This window comes from Scyliorhinus torazame, chromosome 14 (assembly GCF_047496885.1).
Source record: "Scyliorhinus torazame isolate Kashiwa2021f chromosome 14, sScyTor2.1, whole genome shotgun sequence".
NCBI classification, from domain to species: domain Eukaryota; kingdom Metazoa; phylum Chordata; class Chondrichthyes; order Carcharhiniformes; family Scyliorhinidae; genus Scyliorhinus; species Scyliorhinus torazame.
The window spans coordinates 73,276,226-73,299,208 of record NC_092720.1 but is presented as its reverse complement, the minus strand read 5'-3'; the positions used below and the strand labels follow the sequence as shown (position 1 = coordinate 73,299,208).

Below are 22,983 nucleotides of genomic sequence, written 5' to 3'. Positions count from 1 at the left end.
ACACATAACCTTCCCTATCGCCTCTTCAAACATCCCCACCATCAGGGGTGCCAGCTTATCCTTGGAATTTTTTATAATATTCCACTGGAAACCCATCCGGCACTGCCACCTTCCCCAACTGCATCCTCCCAATCATATCCTTTATCTCCTGCTCCACTATCGCTCCTTCTAATGTAGCCCTGTCTCCCTCCCCTAACCTCGGGTACTCCAACCCATCTAGAAATTCCTGCATCTCCCGGTCTCCCCCAGGTGGCTCTGACCTGTACAACCTCTCATTAAATTCCTCAAAAACCTTGTTAATCAGATCCGGAGCCACCACCAACTTCCCTGCCCTATCCCTCACCTGAACAATTTCCCTTGCCGCTGCTTTCCTCTGAAGCTGACCTGCTAACATGTTCATCTCCATGTTCATAAACTGCACCCCTTGCTCGCCTCAGTTGGCGCACCGCTTTCCTGGTGGACAGTCAGTCGAAGCTCGCCTGTCGTTCCTTCCTCTTTTCCAGCTTCGCTGGGTCCCCATTATCTGCATAACTCCTATCTACCTCCAACATCTCATCTATTACTCTCTGCCGCTCCAACCTCTCCTCTTTGTCCACCCTGGCCTTAAACAAAATCACCTCACCCCTCACCACCGCCTTTAGAGCCTCCCAGACAACTGCCTTTGACACCTTACCTGTACAGTTGAAACCTACATATTCCTTAATTACCTTTTCAATTTTGTCACAGAACACTTGGTCCCCCAAAAGTCCCATATCTAATTTCCATCCCAGCCTCTGCGCTACCCCCTTCTCCAGTACCATATCCACCCAATGCGGAGCATGATCTGACCCTGCAATTGCCGAGTATTCTGACCCCTGAACCCCAGCCAGCAAAGCCTTCCCCACCACAAAAAAGTCGATCCGCGAATATACCTCATGGACTGCTGAGAAAAACGAGTACTCCCGTTCCCTCGGGTGCAGAAACATCCAAGGGTCCACCCCTCCCATTTCCACCATTAGCCCAGCCAACGCCTTCGCCCCTCCTGATGGGACCAGCGAGCGCGGCCGCGCTCAGGGCTACAGCGCGGCTCCTGCAACAAGTTCCAGTCCCCCCCCACTATCCGTCCGTGTGTGTCCAAGTCGGGGATGGCCCCAAACACCTTTGCGAATCCCACATCGTCCCAATTAGGACCGTATACACTTAACAGCGCCACTAACCTCCCCTCCAGCACCCCTGTCACAATCACATATCTACCCCCCTGATCTTCCACCACCTTCTCCATCTGGAAGCGTACTCTTTTGCTGACCATTACTGCTACCCCTCAAGCCTTTCTGTCAACTCCAGAGTGAAACACCTGACTACCCCAACCCTTTTTAAGTCTCACCTGGTCCTTCACCCTCAAGTGAGTCTCCTGCAGAATTGCTACATCGGCTTTCAAACTTTTAAGATGCGCAAGCACCCTTGACCTCTTGACCGGACCTCCTAATCCCCTCACGTTCTACGTGACTATCCTAACTGGGGGTCTTCACCCCCCCACCCTTCTTATCCACCATCACCATACCACCGGGCCCTGCCCCATGAGCCTGACCCGCCCCTATCCATTATTAACATTGAACCCCTTCCCCCCCCCCCCCCTCGCTCACCTCGTAGGCCCATTGAAACCTGCTAACCAGGCTCCAATGTCTGCAGTCCTCCTCTCACCTCACCTCCGTTCACTAGCCGACTTTTGTTAGCTATCGCGGGTGGCTCCCCCCCCGCCAAGATATACCGTCCCCTCCCACCCAGTCCCAGAGAAAGAAAAAACAAAAACAACAATCCAACCCATACAATTCACTAAAATAAGATCTAATCGTCGCAACACAGAATGCCAATCAACCCAACCAATAACTTTAACTCTGCAATAATGTGAAGAGAAGTAAATTACATTACACGTCAGTAAAAAGAAAGCATTTATACATTTTCCAGCTCCCCAATCACAGTCCACAGTCTCTCTTCCAGCTCCGTTCCTCACGTCTGTTCCAAGCCTTCTGCCCTCACGAACGCCTCAGCTGCCTCCGCTGCCTCAAAATAAAAGTCTTTGGCATCATAAGTCACCCTCAGCTTCGCCGGGTATACCATACCAAACCTTTTTGTACAGTGCCGCCTTCACTCGCCCAAACGCCGCCCGTCTTTTTGCCAAGTACACCGTCATGTCCTGCTGGATCTGAACTCCAGCACCATCTCACTGCACTTCGCGCTTCTGCTTTGCCCAGCTTAACACCTTCTCCTTCATGCAGTACTTATGAAAGCAGATAATTACTGCTTTTGGCGGCTCATTCACTTTGGGCTTCGGCGTTAATGACCGATGAGCTCGGCCCAGTTCGTACCGGGAGGGGTTCTCACTCTCACCCATCAGCTCCGCCAACTTCTTTGTGAAGTACTCTGTTGGCCTTGGACCCTCTGCCCCTTTGGGCAAGCCCACAATTCTCAGATTGTGCCGCCTCGAGCGGTTCTCCAAGTCCTCGAACTTTGCTTGGAGTCCTCTATTGACCTCCACCACCCTCCACAGCTCGTCCCCCATCGAGGTGAACTGGTCGCTGTGCTGCGACACGGCCTCCTCCACTTCCTTCATCTTCTCGCCCTGCTCTCTCACCTCGGCCGATTTCTTTGCCACAGCTACCCTCACCGGGGCAATTGCCTCCTCCACCAATGACTTCAATGCGACCACCATCTCCTTCCTCAAAGCCTCCATGTGCCTCAAAAGCTGCTTTTCCAGCCCAACCGCCATCACCTCGGTCATCTTCTCCATCGTAAGTAGTGCGGCCCCACCATGCGGTCTGGCATCCGCCATCTTGTCAGCGCTTTTGCTCATCCTCTCATTCAACGGCGAGCCCGCGTTTCCTCCCTTCTTCGACGCTGCTCTTCGCATCCTTTAATGGCTTATTATTTTTCCTTTTTTTTTCCACCCTTCTTCCCTTCTTCAATCTTTTTTTCTTTTTTTAAGAGAAAAAAAAAAAATGTTTTCCCTTCCTTCAAAAAAAAAGGGGGGAAAAAAACTTTCACCATGTTTCTTTAAAACTTCTTTCTCTTCTTTTGTGTATTCCTCCAGAATTTCCCTGGGACCGGATTTCAATCTTCTTACCACATTCTAGGTGGGAGCCACCCGATGTGGGACATCTCACCTACATCGCGTCCTGGCTTCGGGCCTGCCGCCTCCGCCTCCATTTAGCTCCGCCCCCGCTGCTCCGACCTCCGCACGCGCTGGGCCCGACGCCTCAGCACCAGCTGCCCGACACCCGCGCAGGGTTCCTCGCCGGTTTTCAAACAGGACCCGCTTGCTACCCGGGGTGGCCCCAAAGGGGGCCAATAATCGGGGGGGGGGGAGCGAAGATTCGGGGAAACCCCCAAAAGCACCGCAAATAGTGGCCATCGGCGGGAGCTCTTCTTGATGCGGCCGACCCGCTCGCAAACACCACCGGAAGTCACCATTCGGATTTCTATTTGGCAGATTAAATGTTGCCCTCCAAAATATTCATCTACACAGTTTTTTAAAGAAATTAATCCAATTCATTACCAATAAATTTAGTTGGATAAGCATGGGTTAATAGGGCAACCAATAGAGAATTGTTAAAGGCATATCATGTCTGAAAAACCTGACTGATTTCTTTGATAAAGTTCATGAAAGAAAGTGTCATAGCTGTTGCAGAGATGGACTTTCGAAAGGGATGATACAGTACCACATAACAGCACAGTCGCCGGAATGTGGTGACTAGCGGCTTTTCACAGTAACTTCATTGAAGCCTACATGTGACAATAAGCAATTATTATTTGTAGAAAAGAAGCACATTAAAGGAATTATGGTAACTTGTCGAAGGGACAGGAGACAAAGGACAGAATTTTCCACTCCTACCTGTTTTGGGAATCATGGGTGAGGGAGCAAGATTTGGCGGGAGGCCAAAAATCAGTTGCCGCACGGTGGGAAGCTAGTTTGGAATCTTGTTCTCCCGATTCTTATGACATTTTAAAAGCTGTTCGAGTGTCCTGCGGAGCTATGTTGGCATCACATGAATGCTCATTTAAAGGCCAACACACCAGAATTTTGCTCCCCCTCCAAATTAGATGCTCGCCAAGGAGAATTTAGAATGTTTACTTTCATGACTGTACATACGTGGCATGCACCTGGCAAGGTAGACCTCTCTGAGTTCACGTTCCTTTCACATATTGGTTGCCTGTAGCACACGCTACATCAAGACTAGGTATGGGCGAGGGGTGCGACTGAGGCAGGACTTGGAGTGGGGTTATGGAGCGGAGCAGTGTCATGGAGCAGAGTGAATGACTGGAGATGGAATTTAATCCTGAAAAGTGTGAGGTGTTACACTTTGGAAGGAGCAATTAGACAAGGAAATATTCAATGAATGGCAAAACACTGGGAAGTCCTGAGTAATAAAGAGACCGTGGCGTGTTTGTGAATAGATCTCTGAAGGCAGAAGGGCAGGTTAATAGGCTGGTGAAAAAGACATATGGACACTTGCCTTTATCAATTGTGGCATAGATCACAAAAGCAAGGAAGTCATGTTGGAGTTATATAGGACATTGGTGAGGCCACAGCTGGAGTACTGTGTGCAGCTCTGGTCGCCACATGTGATTGCACTGGAGCGGTTGCAAAGGCATTTTGCCAGGATGTTGCCTGGGATGGAATATTTAAGTTATGAAGAGAGTTTGGATAGGCTTGGGTTGTTTTCTCTGGAGCAGGGAAGACTGAGGGGCGACTGATTGAGGTGTACAAGAATATGAGGGGCATGGATAGGGAACAGCTGTTCCCTTTAGTTGAAAGGTCGGTTACGATGGAACACAAGATCAAGGTGAGGGGCGGGAGGTTCAGGGGGAATTTGAGGAAAAACCTTTTTACCCAGAGGGTGGTGACGGTTTGGAACACACTGCCTGGGAGGATGGTAGAGGCGGGTTGCCTCACGGCAAATCAGGTGCCTTTCATGTGGCGGTGAAGACTCGATTAACCGAAGGACCTTTACTGCTCTGTATTTTTCTGTGATTCTGTGACTTGAGGAATAAAATTTCAAATTTGCAAAATGTTGCAACACAGTAGAAAACTTCAGGAGAATGTAGACAGACTGGTGAAGTGGGAAGAGACATGGTAGATGTGATGTGGATAAGTGTAAAATGAGGAGGAACAACAGAGGGATTTGGGGATGAGGGGATGCATATTCATAAATGTTTTGAAGTGATAAGTCGACAATGTGGTTAAGAAAGCATATGAGATACTTTACTTTGTAAAACAAAGGAAATCATGACCTTCACAAATCAAGTGTTAGAACTCGGTTTGACCAATGTGGGCAGTTCGAGGCATCACTTTATGAAGGATGTCAAAGCTTTGCAGAGGCTGCAGAAAAGATTTACCAGGATACCAGGGAGGAGAGATTGGAGAAGCTGGGATTTTTCTCCTTGTAGCAGAGCAGATTTTGTGGAGGCCAGATATTCAAAATGATGAGTGTTTTCATAGAGCAAATAGGGAGAAATTGTTTTCTTTGGCAAGTGGATTAGTAACCAGCAGTCATATATTTAAAGTAACTGGCAAATGAATTAGGGGGGAAATTAGGATAATATTTTCCGGGTTGGATTGTTAAGATCTGGAGTGGTGGAGGAAACAGATTCTGTAGGAAAGTTCAAATAGGAATTTAATGTGCACTTGAAAAGGATTCATTTGCATGTTCATGGGGAGAAAGCTGAGATGTAGGACTAAATGGACAGCCCTTTCAAAGCTGCTGGTACAGTATGTTGGACAAAATGGCCGCCTGTGCTGTAAGGTTCAATGATTCTACTTTAAAAACAATTGTAATGCTTGGATTAAGAATCTCCCTCCACTTAGATGTGTTGCTGACTCTTGTGAAAATAACCTTTTTAATTCAATGCTCTTATGAACTCCTGTGCATCCCAGAGAAACAACAATGGCTCTGATGATCCCAGTGAAATCTTTCGTTTTATGGTAGAAGACCGGGTCCAGTGTTGCCAGTCCAGGAAAGTCAAGTACAAACAGAGAGTTGACTATATCATGCAACTTCCTGTTGTCCTAGAGGCTGCTAGTAACAAAGGTATGTATAAATTGGATGCTTATAACAAGCCTAGGGGAACACAAAGGTAAACTAGAGGGACTGTAAATGACCAAAAGATTCCCTACTCCTTAAACGCATAAGATGCCAAATAATTTACTGACTGTTGCATATTGTTTTTGAAAAGATTTGGAACAAAATTATTTTGGTTATTTATTTAGAAAGACACTTAGGGCAGTACGGTGGCACAGTGGGTTAGCCCTGCTTCCTCAAGGTGCCGAGGTCTCAGGTCCGATCCCGGCTCTGGGTCACTGTCTGTGTGGAGTTTGCACATTCTCCCCGTGTTTGCGTGGGTTTCGCCCCCACAACCCAAAGATTTCCAAGGTAGGTGGATTGAACATGCTAAATTGCCCCTTAATTGGAAAAAAATGAATTGGGTACACTAAATTTATTTTAAAAAAAGAAAGACACTGAATGATTTAAAACTGGGATAAATTTGAAATAATACTTCAGACTGAGTTATTTAATATGGGGCTAATCTGATTCTGTATTTGAAGAATTGCTTTATTTATTCCACAATAACATCTCTCAGCCTCAGCAAAACTGCAAAGTACTGTGTGTAATGAATTATCTTGTGTGCTGATGGTGATGAGGGGTTGCTGGTGCGATTAAATGATGTTCAGTTTCTCCATAAGCTGAATTCACATTATTCCATAACTGTCCACTGAAAGAAACGCAAAAACAACACAAATGAGTGTCATTTATGACAGTACATTTTTCCTGTTGCCCTGTGGCTTGGGTTCCTTCTCTGACTCCCCAATTGACATCTGGAACTCAGTGTGGGGGAACAAGGACATAACAATTGTCGTACTCTTCTGTAATTTGTTACAACATTTTTAACTCGCCTCACCCTCTATACACACACGCACAAAACAGACAGACACAGAGCGGAAAGAGGGATGTAAAAAAATACTAAAAGTAAAAAGTTACGAATCTGTGATTCAGATGGACATCTTCCAGTTAGATCTTTCGTCAGTCTAGGCCTGCAGTTGGATGATACCGTTGCTTTCAGTGTGTAATGTTTTTCGCTGTAGACTCATCAGGGTCTCGACACTTTTCTGCAGACTCAGAAAACAGCAGACAGGAAACATGAGAGAGAGAGATTGAGATTCTCCTCTCAGCGTTCTGCTGGGCTCTCTGAAAACCCTGCCCTTACAGGAGCCAATTGCTGTCTGTTGCCGGGCAGGATACTGTCCTTGGCCAATGCATTGGCCACCAGCCAACCAATCGACCCAAATCCATCCAAGTCTGAGTTATTAAGTTCAAAATCTAAATCTTCACAGCACAGTGTAATATTTTGCACCTTTTGAGTTATGCACTTCCCCTACTCGACTTAAAAGATAACCATTAAAGATCCATGGACCAAAACAATATCGGCAAAGTAAAAGAAATACGAAATATGGGAATCAACAGGAAGGGGCCTTACAAATTTAAAACACCCTATCAAATCGGGCCACCGCTGGTCATAACTTTATATTACAAAAGTACATTTATGGTGGGATAATTCACACAATTGCAGAAAATAAAAGCAAATTACTACGGATGTTGGAATCTGAAACCAAAAAGAAAACGCTGGAAAATCTCAGCAGGTCTGGCAGCATCTATAGGGAGAGAAAAGAGCTAACGTTTCAAGTCCAGATGACCCTTTGTCAAAGCTTTGGTTTCTTTTTGGTTTCATCCAATTGCAGTATTTCTTATGTGCATGTATGAAGAAAAGCGCAATAGTTTTATCATAATAATTAAAGATACATAACTTTACTTTCAGAGAGCTTGCCTTGGGACTCATTTGTGCTTATGCAATTGGATGCTATTAGAAGTACTTCAGACTACGTTCTTGGGGGAATACCTCTAATTATTACAAAAGCATTAAGTGACACTATTTTTGAATGTTTTATAGAATGTAATTTTTCAGTACAATTTAAAACAAAAGAATCATAATGCTTTTCTCCAGAGGAACTTTTAGCATATGAAATGAGGAGGAGAGAGGCTGAGCTAGCAAAGAGGCCTTTACGGGAGATTGTCCGTGCCAAAGTTCCCTTCAGTGCCTGTCTTCAAGCTTTTCAAGAACCAGAAAATGTCGCTGACTTCTGGAGCAGTGCACTCCAAGCGAAGTCGGCAGCAATAAAGTAAGTAAGCTGTTGGTTGTTTTATTGTGGGTACCCGGTTATAAAGTAGCATATCTCGCTGTGCCAAAGGCAGAGCACTGAAACATTTACTGATCATACTTGTACGTGAACAATGTAAATATATTTTGCAGTTCTTGGCTGGAAAACTCTGGCCCTTGCCCAATAGACGATTACTTTAGTAAGCAGCTCTCACAGTCTGGTGTGACTGTAACACAGGAAGATTATAGGTACCATTCCTCTTATCTGTGTAATTACCAGCAAATGAAAAATGAACCCTAGCATTGTTTGTCCAGAAGAAACGTGCCTTCCAGAAAACTAGGAGGACTAAGATTTTGGGGTAATTCTGATTCCCGAAAACAGTTGAGGTTGGGTTGGGTGGACTCCACTTTACAAAATGTCAAACCTGAGCATCCCCAGTTCCAGTTTTAATAGAGACAGGACAGGGGTTGGCAAACCACCTGCTCTCATGCGGTGGACCCCTCATTTAAATATTTAATTGAGACCGAGTGCCCTAAGATTCGAAGCCAGATTTTCCCTTTTGAGTCAGAAAATGCGAGTCAAGCCATTTCTGATGTCCCATTCCCGCCTTCTGTATAAACGTACAGACACATGCAATTTGCTTCCCGTGGTGTCAGGATTGAGCTGGACTTGGAGTCACCACTTCTTGAAGAAATTGGAGGTGGGGGAATGCCAATGCCATCAGGTTCATTGGGATATCAGCCCAGTTCTATTCTTGACTGTTTGGTCCCCTAGACCATGCCCCCTCATATCACCCATGCCCGCTTGCTGCCATCCCCCCTCCATGCATCCTTCATCCCCCCCCTTCATACCCTGATAGATACATGCCCCATACTGAAGTTAAAACACCACTATTCTTAGAACTCCCCCTACACCAAAAAGGGTCAATAAGACTCCTATGCAGACTCCTAGGTGCTATTCGGGTCAAACCACGGTTTCAAGTTATCCCCGGTTTAAACTATATCTACACAGAAGGTTTTATCTACTTACCGCTTAGTAGCTTCGGTCCTGGGTCACGCCTTGCTAAGAAAGTATAGTAGACTTTGTAATAACCACTATATCAGGTTACTTTTAATTTTAACTCACTTTATTTTTCTTCAACAAGATAACATCGCTGTTCTTACAATCAGTAAAAAGATCTTGCTTCTGGATTCGCCGAGCCGGTTGATCAGACCTTCCTGGTCTCCTTGACAATCTTTCTTCTCTATCTGTTGGTTTTTTTCCTGGGTGATTGGCTATTCTTTTCGGCTTTCGTGTTCAGTCCGTCCCATGTACCGAGGCCGAGGCAGCTGTGAGAGCTGACTGCCTGGCCATGAGCGATTTAGAGTATTTATTGCCCTCCAAACCGTTTCACTGACTACAGAGGAGGCTTTGGTGTACTCTACGAATTTAGCTGGCTGCTTCTTCAAGAGAAGCAGTCAGCTGCAGTGATTTACCATATAAAACACAACAGTTATCTCCAGATCTCCACTTTTAACTGGTGTTATTTTGTTTCTATTATTCACAAGTAAACATAATTTCAAGTAATTCAAATTTAAGATTCTGGCAATTCCAATCAATTGTTTGCTAAAATAATTAACTTTTATCAAAGGATGAAAAACTTGTTTTCTTTATGTAAAAACTTTATTCTGCCAGAATTTCTTTGATTCGAACGAAAGGTATCGGGTTACAGCATGAGCTGTTTCTAGGTGTTATCTCAAAGCCTGTGTGTGTGCAGTCTAAACGTTTGGCTGCTGTTAACCCTTTGAGGGACTTCTGCTTTATCATTTTTAAGCATTTCATTACATTTACGTTTATAGGATCTTTACCTATTACTTTGCTTTTTCTCATGTTCCTTCGGGTTTTATCATCAGACCTTCATGTTTCAAATGACATCTTTCCCATTTTACTTTACAATACCCACTGACCAGTATCCACTATAGAGGACTCATGAACCATATAATATTGGGAAGTGCTTATGAAACCACCAAAATAAATAATCATCCATTCAAACTCCACTTGAAAATGATTGTTCTCTTTGAACTCATAAAATGGTCAATCAAACACAGAGCTATAAAAACTCCACTTTAAACACTTAATCCTCTTAAAATGCTCACAAATCTGTCAAAATAAATAAACAGCCAATTAAAAATGACTTCAAACAAACATGATCCTTTTAAATGGCTACAAAACTGTCAAGCAAGCAAAGCTCACAGTCCTCTAAACAGCTTTGAAAACAACATCTGGTGAATTTATTACTGGGGTTTGAAACCCCAGAGAGTCAACGATAACAGTGGGGCATAAAAGCGCGGAGAAAGCACTCTGAGAGCGGAGGGAATATCGGGGTAACCTCTAACCAGTCTATGTTCTGTATTCCATGTGTGACATTACAGGGGAGCAGTTAGGTGATTGGTTGGTGAAGATCCACTGTCTCTGCTTGTTTGTCTTTTAAATTGGTTATTTATTTTTAATTGCAAAGTTTTATTAGCATCAGAAAGGTTTATAAATAGTAATAAGCTTATCCTGAGCAGTAGGATTTGTTAATTATAAATACATTAAGAAAAACTGATTAATTAACACACAGTAAAAGAGTGCAAGGAGCCGGGATTAAAAAGAGTGCAACAGGAGCTGGGAGTTCAAAAAGAACATGAGAGAAGCTGAGAGTTTAAATAGAGCTTGCGACTGCTTCTGGTGGTGGGACTAAATGGACCAATCAGATTTGGAGGAACTCAAGAATGACATCAAAGGGAACCAGGTGGAGGAGCCAGGACGATAAGAGTGCAAGAGGGAGAGAGCAGCGAGACTTCATAAAGAGGTGTGAGCGGGAGAGGAGGAGATGATTGTTGAGTGACCAGATGAGTAAATACTTTATAAAAAGTTAAGTAGCTCTGCCGTGTAGAATGTGCATTCTGCGGGATGTGGGGCACCGTACAGGCACAAAGTGCCCTTAATGAAGACATCAGCAGGAAATGTCATCAGCTGCAGAAACTTGAACTCTGTGTTGTGGAACATGAGTGGCTGCTGGAGTCAAAGTGGTGCATCCAAAAGGCTGAGGATTAGCACGTTTATAGAGGTAGTACCATTGTAGCTGAGACATGCACAGGGAGAGAATGGGTGATTTCCAGAATATCTAAGACAAACAGGCAGCTAGTGCCAGAATCCCCCGGCGCTATCTCGCTCTCTAATCACTTTTCCATTTTGGATACTGGTGGGCAAGATGATTCCTCAGTGGACTGTAGCAAGTGCCAAAGTCGTGGTGCCACAGATAGTTCAACTGCACAGGAGGAGAAGAGAAATAGTAGAAGTGTTATTGAGGGGCAGCACGGTGGCGCAGTGGTTAGCACTGCTGCCTCACGGTGCCGAGGACCCAGGTTCGATACAGGCTCTGCGTCACTCCTTGTAGCGTTTGCACATTTTCCCCATGTCTGCGTGGGTTTCACCCCCACAACCCAAAGATGTGCAGGCTAGGTAGATTGCCATGCTAAATTGCTCCTTAATTGGAAAAAAATAATTGGGTCCTCTAAATTCATTAAAAAAAGAAGTGCTATTGTGGTAGGAGGTTCCATAGTTAAAGGCATGGACAAACGTTTCTGTGGTCGTAGATCATCCTGGATGGTATGTTGCCTCCCTTGTCCCAGGATTAAGAATGTCACAGGACATTCTTTTGGGGCAGGGAAGCTTTGAGAGATCATGGTCCACATTGAGACCAATGATATAGGCATAAGTTCCTGAAAGCAGATTTTAGGGAGTTGGGAAGGAAATTGAAAAACAGAACTTCCAGTGCAGTAATCTGAGGAATACTCCCAGTGCCATGCGCTAGTCAGCATAAGAATACAAAGATTGAGCAGTTGGGGTTTTTGTCTGGTATCCTAACAAACGTTGGGATTTGGTCTGGTATCCTAACAGCGGTAACTGGTGCACTCAAGGAATTTACAATTGAGAAGGGGGAGGTGTTAGAAAGGCTATCTTTATTAAAACTGATAAGGCACCAGGACCGGATGAAATGCACCAAAGGACACTAAGGGAAGCGAGAGTAGAAATTTCAGCGGCACTTGCGATAATCTTCCAGTCTTCCTTATACACAGGTGTGGTGCCGATGGACTGGAGAATTTCTAATGTTACACCCTTGTTCAAACCGGAGTGCAAGGGTAATGATGGCAATTACAGATCAAACAGTTTGTCTTCAGTGGTAGGGAAACTTCTGGAAACTGAAGAAGAGTCATCCAGACTCAAATAATTAGCTCTGTTCTCTCTCCACAGATGCTGTCAGACCTGCTGAGATTGTCCAACATTTTCTTTTCTTGTTCTGAAACTATAGTTCGGGACAAAATGGGACAAAATGAATAGTCACTTAGACAGGTGCAGGATAATTAAGGAAAGCCAGCATGGATTCATTCAGGGAACATCATGTTCAACTAACTTGCTGGAGTGTTTTGAGGTGGTAACAGGGAAGCTAAATAATGAGCAGAAGGAGTAGAAGAAAATCTTTGTTCACACAGGGGGTAGGTGGAGTCTGGAAGCACTTCATGAAAGGGTCTTGGGGGCAGGCTCAATCGAGGTATTCAAAAGGGAATTGGATTTCTGCCTGAAAATAAAATGTGCAAAGTACGAAGGTAAGGCAGGGGAGTGGGATTGGTAGAATGCTCTTTCAGTAAGCCAGTGCAGACTCAATAAGCTGAATAGCTTTCTTCTGCACAGTTCCTATGATTCTGTGAAACTCAGCCCAAGAATTCATAATAAATAGTAATTGAACTGCTGTATAAACAAACCATCCAGGGCTGAACACAATAGAGCCTTTGAAGTTGACTAAATAGACGTCTAGCCAACTGTTCAGATTTTTCAAAGGCTCAATAGATGTCTGGACTTTGAAAGCACAGGTTCTAGATGACACATTATTATCACATTCTCAATATGGTTGAATGCATAAAAGCCCTTTATCCAATGGTGAAAGCAGTCTAATGCATCTGAACACCTACACAATGCTGGTTAATTTAATTGTTTGTTGAAAAACATTTTTTTAAAAATTCTCCTTTTTCACATTTTCTCCCGCATTTACACCCATCAACAATAAACAATAATCAGCAAGATATGTCAATCCCCATAATAACAACGATCCCATCCGCCCACCAACCCCCAAACCTCAACCCGCATGTTTACATAAACAAATGGCAAAAAGGAATCAGGGATTACCCGTAGTCACCCTTAATCTACACAGCTCCCCACCCCCCCAACCAACGGCGTCCAGCCTCTCCGAGAGTACCATACATGATACCCCAGAGTTGTACCCCCCCCCCCCCCCCCCCCCCCAAAGTCTCCAGCTCCTCCCGTCCACTGCCTCCTGTAAAACTCTCCTCCCAACATCGGTTCCTTCCCCCCAACTTTCCACCCCGGCTAGACCACTCGGACCCTGTTCTGCCAGGCTCCGATGGCCGCAGCCCCTCCCCCCACCTCACTCACGTTCACTGGCCAGCTTAAACCGGCCAGCGTGTACGCCCCCGCCCGGGTCCCTTTCCCCCATGCCCGGCCCTAGGAAAGCCCAAAGATCCCCTTTTAGCACACAAACCCCGCATATCCACCTACACCCCAAAGAGCCCTCATTTCGAGTGAAAGTCCCGTCCCTTCCCTTGTCCAAATATATACTATATTGGCTCCTTTAGCCTCTACACCCGCGCGCAGTGATACAAAAAAGAAGAAAATACAGTCATGAGGTTACATCGGCACATGGCCATTCCTCAATTTGTCAGTTCTGCCACAGTCCTTCTGCCTTCGCAAACTCCTCCGCTGCTTCCGCCGTTCCAAAATAAAAGTCCCTGAGCTTATAAGTCACCCTCAGCTTCGCTGGATATACAATGCTGCACTGCACCTTGCTAATGTACAGTGCCCTCTGCACCCGGTTGAAGGCAGCCCGCCTCCTTGCCAGCTCCACCGTAAAGTCCTAGTATACACGTATACCAGCTCCAGCCCACTGCACCACCCGCTTCTGCTTGGCCCAGCTCAGGACCTTCTCCTTCACACTGTACCTGCGGAAGCACAGAGTCACTGCCCTTGGCGGCTCACTCGCCATTGGTACAGGCCTCCACGACCGATGAGCCCGATCCAGTTCATTTCGGGAGGGATCCTCCCCCTCCCCCAATAGTTTTGCCAGCATCGCGGCAAAATACTCAGTCGGCTTCGGTCCTTCAACTCCTTCGGGCAGCCCCACAATCCTCAAATTCTGTCGCCTGGATCTGTTTTCCAGGTCTTCCATTTTTCCTCGCAGATCCTTGTTAGTGTCCATCACCTTCCGCATCTCCTTCCCCATCGAGGCAAGTTGATCACCGTGCTGCAATAACGTCTCCTCCACCTCCTTCAGCGCCTCCCTTTGCTCTCGCACCTCCGCCACTGCGCTCGCCACCGCCGTCATCACCGGGGAAACCGCCTCCTCCACCAGCGCACTCAACACCTCCCTCATCTCCTTCCTCACCGTCTCCATGCATTTCGCAATCTGCGCCAATTGCTTTTCGAATTCCGCAGCCATCACCTTAATTATTTCTTCAGCCGTAAGCACTGCGGCCTCCCCTGGTGCTCCAGCCTCCATTTTCTTTGCTGACCCCGCAGTGACCTTTCCACTCCCCAACGGACTTTCAGCCGCTTTTTTCACGGTCGTTTTTTTGCTGATTTTTGACATCCTTCTTCTCTGTGCGCTGTCTCCCGACTTTTACTGCCGTCGCTGGCCCTAGGACCGGGCGTTACTCCCCGACAATGCCGTTCCCGAACGGGAGCCCTCCAACGCGCGGCTGCCTCCCGCCCACCGTCACCAGAAGTCCCGTTAATTTAATTGTTGCTTACATTTTAAGGACAGAACCCTGTGATCAGTTACTGCATTCAAAACATATTTTGAGGAAGGAGCAGCGCTTCGAAAGCTAGTGACATCGAAACAAACCTGTTGGACTTTAACCTGGTGTTGTAAGACTTCGTACAAAACATATTTATCATGCAGCAATAATTATGACATGTGAAGCTGGCAACTCCTTTTAAACTTACCTATGAAAAGGTTCCCGACGGACATCCGGTGGCAGCCGTGGGGGAGTAGGTCGCACATTTGATAGCTCCCGCCTGTGACGGACTTTTGGACCTTTTTCCCCCATTTCTTTCCGGATTTTATGGGATAAATCGGTGAAGAGTGAGACAGTGAGAAGAAATCCCCCTCCGGTGTATGGCGAATTGGACCAGAAGTGGCCGTGTGAGAAGACCGAGTCCTATAAGAAAGACGCGAGCAGAGACAGTAACGCGGGGAAGCTTGGTGGAGAGCAAGGGCCATGGCGAGACGGCACAGGGGTCGATGGAGCACCTGGTGAAGTTTTTTGAAGATTGGTTCGCCAAGCTGAAGAAGGACACGCTGGACCCCATTAAGGCTTCGATTGATCAAGTTGTGCAGAATCAATACACCCACGGAAGAACGATCCAAGAGGTGGAGAAAAAGGTGTCCGAGCACGAGGAATACATAACCGTGCTGGAGACCAAGGTGGAGTTGATGAACGACCGCCAGAGAAGAATGCAGGAGAAGCTGGAGGACCTGGAGAACAGGTCCAGGAGGCAGAATCTTCGAATTGTCGGCCTCCCTGAAGGCAGTGAGGGATCGGATGCGAGGGCTTATGTGACGGACGTGCTGGAGAAGTTGATGGGGGCTGAGGTGCTCCCTTGGCCCCTGGAAGGGCACAGAGCCCTCGCGAAGAAGCCCCAAGCGAACGAGCCGCCGAGGGCGATGGTGGTACATTTGCACCGATTCCTGGACAAGGAACACGTTCTTCGGTGGGCCAAGAAGGAACAGAGCAGCAAATGGGAGAATTGTGAGCTGCGCATTTGTCAAGACCTGGGTGCAGATTTGGCCAAGAGGCCAGCTGGGTTTAATCGGGCAAAAACGGCCCTCTTTAAGAAGGGGATGTTGTACCCAGCCCGTCTGTGGGTCACACATGAGGAACAGGATTTCTACTTCGAAACACCAGACGAAGTATGGACTTTTATTAAAGAAAAGAGGCTGGAGGCGAGCTAAAAGACACTGTAGCCTTGGAGAGTACTGTGGTGGCGAATTGTTGTGCTATGCTGTATACGTACAAGTAGTGCTATGTGTAATAAGGGGCTGTTTGGATGGCTAAAGGTAACACAGTCATTGATCCGGAATTGGACCGGTCAAAATCCAGGACAGGGAGGAGGCCGGCCGCGGCAAAGGAATTGAAGGGGTTTATGGAACAGATGGGGGGAGTAGACCCATGGAGGATTGCACGGCCAAGGCTGAACGAGTTTTCTTTTTTCTCACATGTCCACAAGGTATACTCTCGCATCACCTTCTTTGTTCTGAGCAGGGCTCTAATACCGGGGGTGGTGAATACTGAGTACTCGGCAATCGCAGTTTCGGATCATGCCCCACACTGGGTGGATCTACGAGTTAGTGTAGAGAGAGGGCAACGCCCGCTGTGGAGACTGGATGTGGGGTTGCTAGCGGACAAAGCGATCTGTGGGTGGGTTAACAAGTCCATCCAGAACTACCTGGAAACAAATGATACGGGGGAGGTCTCTGCAGCGACGGTTTGGGAAGCTCTGAAGGCAGTGGTCAGAGGGGAATTAATCTTGATACGGGCCCACAGAGAAAAGGCGTAATGGGCTGAGAGGGATAGGTTAGTTGAGGAGATACTCCAGGTGGACAGGAGATACTCGGAGGCCCCGGACGCTGAGGGAGCGGCGGTGGTTTCAGGCGGAGTTTGGGCTGTTGTCCACAGGGAATGCAGTGGAACAGTTGAGGAAGGCAAGGGCGGCGATTTATGAGTATGGGGAAAAGGCAAGCACCAGCTCAGGAAAAGGGAGGCGACCAGGGAGATAGGTAAAGTAAAGAGTAGAGACGGGAATACTGTCCTGGACCCAGCGGGGGTGAACGAGGTGGTTTAAGGACTTTTATAGTAAACTAAATGAGTCGGAACCCCCAGCTGGGGTGGAGGGGATGAGGCTGTTTTTGGATCAGTTGAGGTTTCCAAGGGTAAATGAGTATCTGGTGGAAGGGCTGGGAGCCCCAATTGAGATTGAGGAAATAATCGAGGGGTTGGAGGGCATGCAGTCGGGCAAGGCCCCGGAGCCTGACGGCTATCCGGTAGAATTCTATAAGAAGTTTTCAGAGATATTGTGCCCACTGCTGGTGAGGACATTTAATGAATCAAGAGAGAAGGGAGTCCTCCCCCCCCCCCCCCCCCCCCCCCCCCCCCCAACAATGTTGCAAGCCTTGATTTCATTGATCCTGAAACGGGAGAAGGATCCGGAGCAATGCAGGTCATTCAGGCCAATTTCTCTACTGAATGTGGACGCCAAACTGCTGGCTAAGATACTGGCCACAAGGATAGAGGACTGTGTCCCGGGGGTGATAGGGGACGACCAGACAGGTTTGTAAAGGGCAGGCAACTCAAGGCCAATGTTCGAAGGCTTTTGAATGTTATTATGATGCCCTCAGAAGGAGAGGAGGTGGAGGTGGTGGTAGCGATGGATGCGGAGAAGGCTTTTGATCGGGTGGCATGGAATTACCTGTGGGAGGCGCTAGGAAGGTTTGGGTTTGATGAAGGCTTTATTGACTGGGTGCGGTTGCTCTATCGGGCACCAGTAGCGAGTGTGCGTACGAACCGGCTGAGGTTGGCGTATTTTAAACTACACCGAGGGACGAGGCAAGGGTGCCCCCTGTCCCATTACTGTTTGCTCTGGCCATAGAGCCATTGGCCATGGCATTAAGAGCCTCTAGGAACTGGAAAGGGCTGGATCAGTGGGGGTGGGGGGGATCCTGCTATTGTATATTTCAGACCCGTTGGAGGGGTTGGGGTAAGTAATGCGAATCCTTGGCAATTTTTCAGGGTATAAGTTGAACATGGGGAAAAGCGAGATGTTTGCGATCCAGGCAAGAGGACAGAAGAAGAGACTGGGAGAGCTGCCGCTTAGAATGGTAGGAAAGAGCTTTCGGTATCTGGGAATCCAGGTGGCCTGGGAATGGGAGGTACTGCACAAGTTAAACCTATCCCGGCTGGTAGAGCAAATGGAAGGGGACTTTAAGAGATGGGACATGCTCCCGTTATCACTGGCAGGGAGAGTACAGACCGTGAAAATGACGGTCCTCCCCAGATTTCTGTTTGTCTTTCAGTGCCTCCCCATCTTCATACCGAAGGCCTTTTTCAAGCGGGTGAATAAGATTATTTTGGGCTTTGTGTGGGCGGGTAAAACCCCGCGAGTGAAGAAAGTGTTGCTGGAGCGCAGGTTGGCGCTGCCGAACCTCTGCAATTACTACTGGGCGGCTAATATAGCCATGATCAGGAAGTGGGTAGTGGGGGAGGAGTTGGCGTAGGAGTGGATGGAGGCGGCGTCATGCAAAGACATCAGTTTGGGAGCACTGATAACGACACCTCTTCCGTTCTCGCCGGCCCGATACTCTACACGTCCGGTGGTGGTGGCGGCTCTGAGAATCTGGGGGCAATGGAGGAGATAGAAGAGAGTGGAGGGAGCATCGGTTTGGACCCCGATTTATAATAATCATCGGTTTGTACCGGGTAGGCTAGATGGTGGGTTACGGCGATGGCCAAGGGCAGGAATCAGAAGGATGGAGGATCTATTTATAGATGGGAGCTTCCCAGCTTGAAAGCCTTGGAGGATAAATTTGAATTGCCAGCAGGGAACGAGTTTAGGTATTTGCAGGTGTGAGACTTGCTGAGAAAACAGGTTCCGGTCTTTCTGCTGCTGCTGCCACGGGGGATACGGGATAGAGTAATCTCCAGTACCTGGGTGGGAGAGGGGAAGGTTTCAGATAATTACCAGGAGCTTTCGGAGGCGCAGGAAACGCCGGTGGAGGAGCTTAAGGGCAAGTGGGAGGACGAGCTAGGAGGAGAGATAGAGGCGGGTCTATTGGCAGGTGCCCTAAGCAGGGTTAATACCTCCTCATCATGCGCCAGGCTTAGCCTGGTACAATTTAAGGTAGTCCACCGGGCACACATGACAGTGACTAGGATGAGCAAGTTGTTCGGGGTACAGGATAGATGTGCGAGGTGCGCGTGAAGCCCAACAAATCTTGTCCACATGTTTTGGGCATGCCCGAAGCTTGAGGGTTTTGGCAGGGTGTTGCTAAGGCAATGTCCACGGTACTAAAAACACGGGTGGTGCTGAGTCCGGAGGTAGCGACCTTTGGAGTGTCGGAAGAGCCGGGAGTTCAGGGGCCGAATAGGCTGACGTTTTGGCCTTTGCCTTCCTGGTAGCCCGGAGACGGATCTTGCTAATGTGGAGGGACTCGAAGCCCCCGAGTGTGGAGACCTGGGTTAGTAACATGGCTGGGTTTCTCAGTCTCGAGAAGATAAAGTTCGCCTTAAGAGAGTCAATGGTCGGGTTCACCCGGAGGGGGCAACCATTCGTCGACTTTCTTGCGGAAAATTAAAATGACAGCAGAAGCAGTATTCCAAGGGGTGGGGAGGGGGGAGAGGGCCGGATTGTTGTTTTATGGTTGGGGTGTGTGAAAATTGGGTTGGGATGGTAATGTTTATTATACCATGTTTATGTCATTGTTTTTGTTATTATCACTTGGTTCTAGGGGCTTGGACGGGGCAGAGTGTGGAAGGAGCATCCAGGAGGGCTTCTTGAAACAATATGTAGATAGTCCAACTAGGGAAGGGGCTGTACTGGACCTGGTATTGGGGATGAGCCCGGACAGGTGGTAGAGGATTCAGTAGGGGAGCATTTCGGGAACAGTGACCACAATTCAGTAAGTTTTAAAGTGCTGGTGGACAAGGATAAGAGTGGTCCGGCACTGATGATTCTGTTTTCTCCTTTCCAAAAACAAATCCTGGAACACACTGTCCTGACTAGCAGGCTGCCTCAGCTTAAGTCCACTGCTTACAGGCACATTCTGAATGTGTCCACGGACTAAAAATAATGAAATAAAACCAAAGAAATAGGAACAAATGGAAATTAAAAGGAAGGATTCTAAGGTATCCTGTGGGTACATTTCAGTCAGGGATTATTGGACAGTGATCAGAAGTGGGGATCTTGTTTCATTCAATTTTTTTTTTTGTCTTTCCTCCACACGAGCTAATACTTTACTCAGAGAATGGTTAGGGTGTGGAATGGACTGCCTGCTGTGATAGTGGAGTCGGACACTTTTGAAACTTTCAAGCGGTTATTGGATAGGCACATGGAGCACAGCACAATGACAGGGAGTGGGATAGCTTGATCTTGGTTTCGGACAAAGCTAGGCACAACATCGAGGGCCGAAGGGCCTGTTCTGTGCTGTACTGTTCTATGTTCTATGAATGTGCTAGATTGGGGGAAGGCTAATTATAACAATATTAGGTGGGAACTGAAGAACATAGATTGGGGGCGGATGTTTGAGGGTAAATCAACATCTGACATGCCTGAGGCTTTCAAATGTCAGTTGAAAGGAATTCAGGACCGGCATGTTCCTGTGAGGAAGAAGGATAAATATGGCAAATGTCATAATATCCACTCATGTATATAATGAGATGCAGATGGGCAGTGATTAACACACAGGATAACCAATGAACACACATGACACAGACAACCAATCACCAGACAGGACACCACCACTATAAAGCACACAGGGCACTAAGACTCTCTCTCTCTCTCTCACAGGACACAGCTACTGAGATAGTTAAGAGTGCACAAGCCAGTGAGCACCATCTCCATGTGGTAGAGAGCTAGTCTGGTCAAGCCAGTAGGAGGTTATCAGTTAGACTAATAGAGTGTCAACCCACAGCAGATTATGTACAGCAATCAGCAAGTTCAATAAAACAGTTGGACCATCTCCTGTGTCGGAAGCCTGTTTCTAGTTTCACTGCATCCAGTTGCAGTCAACGTTGAACCAACTCACTTAACACATCAGCACATTTCATGATCCTTGGATAATGAGGGATATTGTAGGCCTCTTCAAAAAGTAAAAGGAGGCATTTGTCAGGGCTAGAAGGCTGGGGACAGACAAAGCCTGTGTGGAATATAAGAATATAAGGATTTGTAGAACCGGATTTGTAGTCCAGCATCTAAGGTAGCCGATATTCAGGACGCCAAAGCGTGCAATGAGGCAGTGGGGCAGGGAACACTGACAAAGGAGAGTACTTGCAGGCACGGAGATGGGTTGAAGTGTGTATACTTCAACGCAAGAAGCATCAGGAATAAGGTGGGTGAACTTAAGGCATGGATCGGTACTTGGGACTACGATGTGGTGGCCATCACGGAAACTTGGATAAAAGAGGGGCAGAAATGGTTGTTGGAGGTCCCTGGTTATAGATGTTTCAATAAGATTAGGGAGGGTGGTAAAAGAGGTGGGGGGGGGGGGGGTGACATTGTTAATTAGGGATAGTATAACAGCTGCAGAAAGGCAGTTTGAGGAGTATCAGCCTACTGAGGTAGTATGGGTTGAAGTCAGAAATAGGAAAGGAGCAGTCACCTTGTTAGGAGTTTTCTATAGGCCCCCCAATACTAGCAGAGATGTGGAGGAACAGATTGGGAAACAGATTTTGGAAAGGTGCAGAAGTCACAGGGTAGTAGTCATGGGTAACTTTAACTTCCCAAACATTGAGTGGAAACTCTTTAGATCAAATAGTTTGGATGGGGTGGTGTTTGTGCAGTGTGTCCAGGAAGCCTTTCTAACACAGTATGTAGATTGTCCGACCAGAGGAGGGGCAATATTGGATTTGGTACTTGGTAATGGACCAGGGCAAATTATAGATTTGTTAGTGGGGGAGCATTTTGGAGATAGTGACCACAATTCTGTGACTTTCACTTTAGTAATGGAGAGGGATAGGTGTGTGCAACAGGGCAAGGTTTACAATTGGGGGAAGGGTAAATACAATGTTGTCAGACAAGAATTGAAGTGCATACGTTGGGAACATAGGTTGTCAGGGAAGATCACAAGTGAAATGTGGAAATTGTTCAAGGAACAGGTACTACGTGTCCTTGATATATATGTCCCTGTCAGGTAGGGAAGAGATGGTCGAGTGAGGGAACCATAGTTGACAAGAGAGGTTGAATGTCTTGTTAAGAGGAAAAAGGAGACTTATGTAAGGCTGAGGAAACAAGGTTCAGACAGGGCGTTGGAGGGATACAAGATAGCCAGGAGGGAACTGAAGAAAGGGATTAGGAGAGCGAAGAGATGGCATGAACAATCTTTGGCGGGTAGGATCAAGGAAAACCCCAAGGCCTTTTACACATATGTGAGAAATATGAGAATGATTAGAGCGAGGGTAGGTCCGATCAAGGACAGTAGCGGGAGATTGTGTATTGAGTCTGAAGAGAAAGGAGAGGTCTTGAACGAGTACTTTTCTTCTGTATTTACAACTGGGAGGGGCCATATTGTTGGAGAGGACAGTGTGAAACAGACTGGTAAGCTCGAGGAAATCCTTGTTAGGAAGTAAGATGTGTTTGGCATTTTGAAAAACTTGAGGATAGACAAGTCCCCCGGGCCTGACGGGATATTTCCAAGGATTCTATGGGAAGCAAGAGATGAAATTGCAGAGCCGTTGGCAATGATCTTTTCGTCCTCACTGTCAACAGGGGTGGTATCAGGGGATTGGAGAGTGGTGAATGTCGTGCCCCTGTTCAAAGAAGGGACTAGGGATAACCCTGGGAATTACAGGCCAGTTAGTCTTACTTCGGTGGTAGGCAAAGTCATGGAAAGAGTATTGAAGGATAGGATTTCTGAGCATCTGGAAAGACACTGCTTGATTAGGGATAGTCAGCACGGATTTGTGAGGGGTAGGTCTTGCCTTACAAGT

The 22,983-nt window shown here is 47.0% G+C and overlaps 1 protein-coding gene across 1 annotated transcript in view; it reads left to right on the top strand.

The window, feature by feature from the left end:
• Nucleotides 1–22,983, top strand: part of LOC140389809 (ubiquitin carboxyl-terminal hydrolase 13-like) — a 194,329-nt gene that overhangs the window by 115,789 nt on the left and 55,557 nt on the right. Inside the window, exons 12-13 of the mRNA XM_072474348.1 lie at nucleotides 5,912–6,065; nucleotides 8,035–8,209. Coding sequence (XP_072330449.1) covers nucleotides 5,912–6,065; nucleotides 8,035–8,209 — 329 coding nt within the window. The remainder of the gene's footprint in view (nucleotides 1–5,911; nucleotides 6,066–8,034; nucleotides 8,210–22,983) is intronic.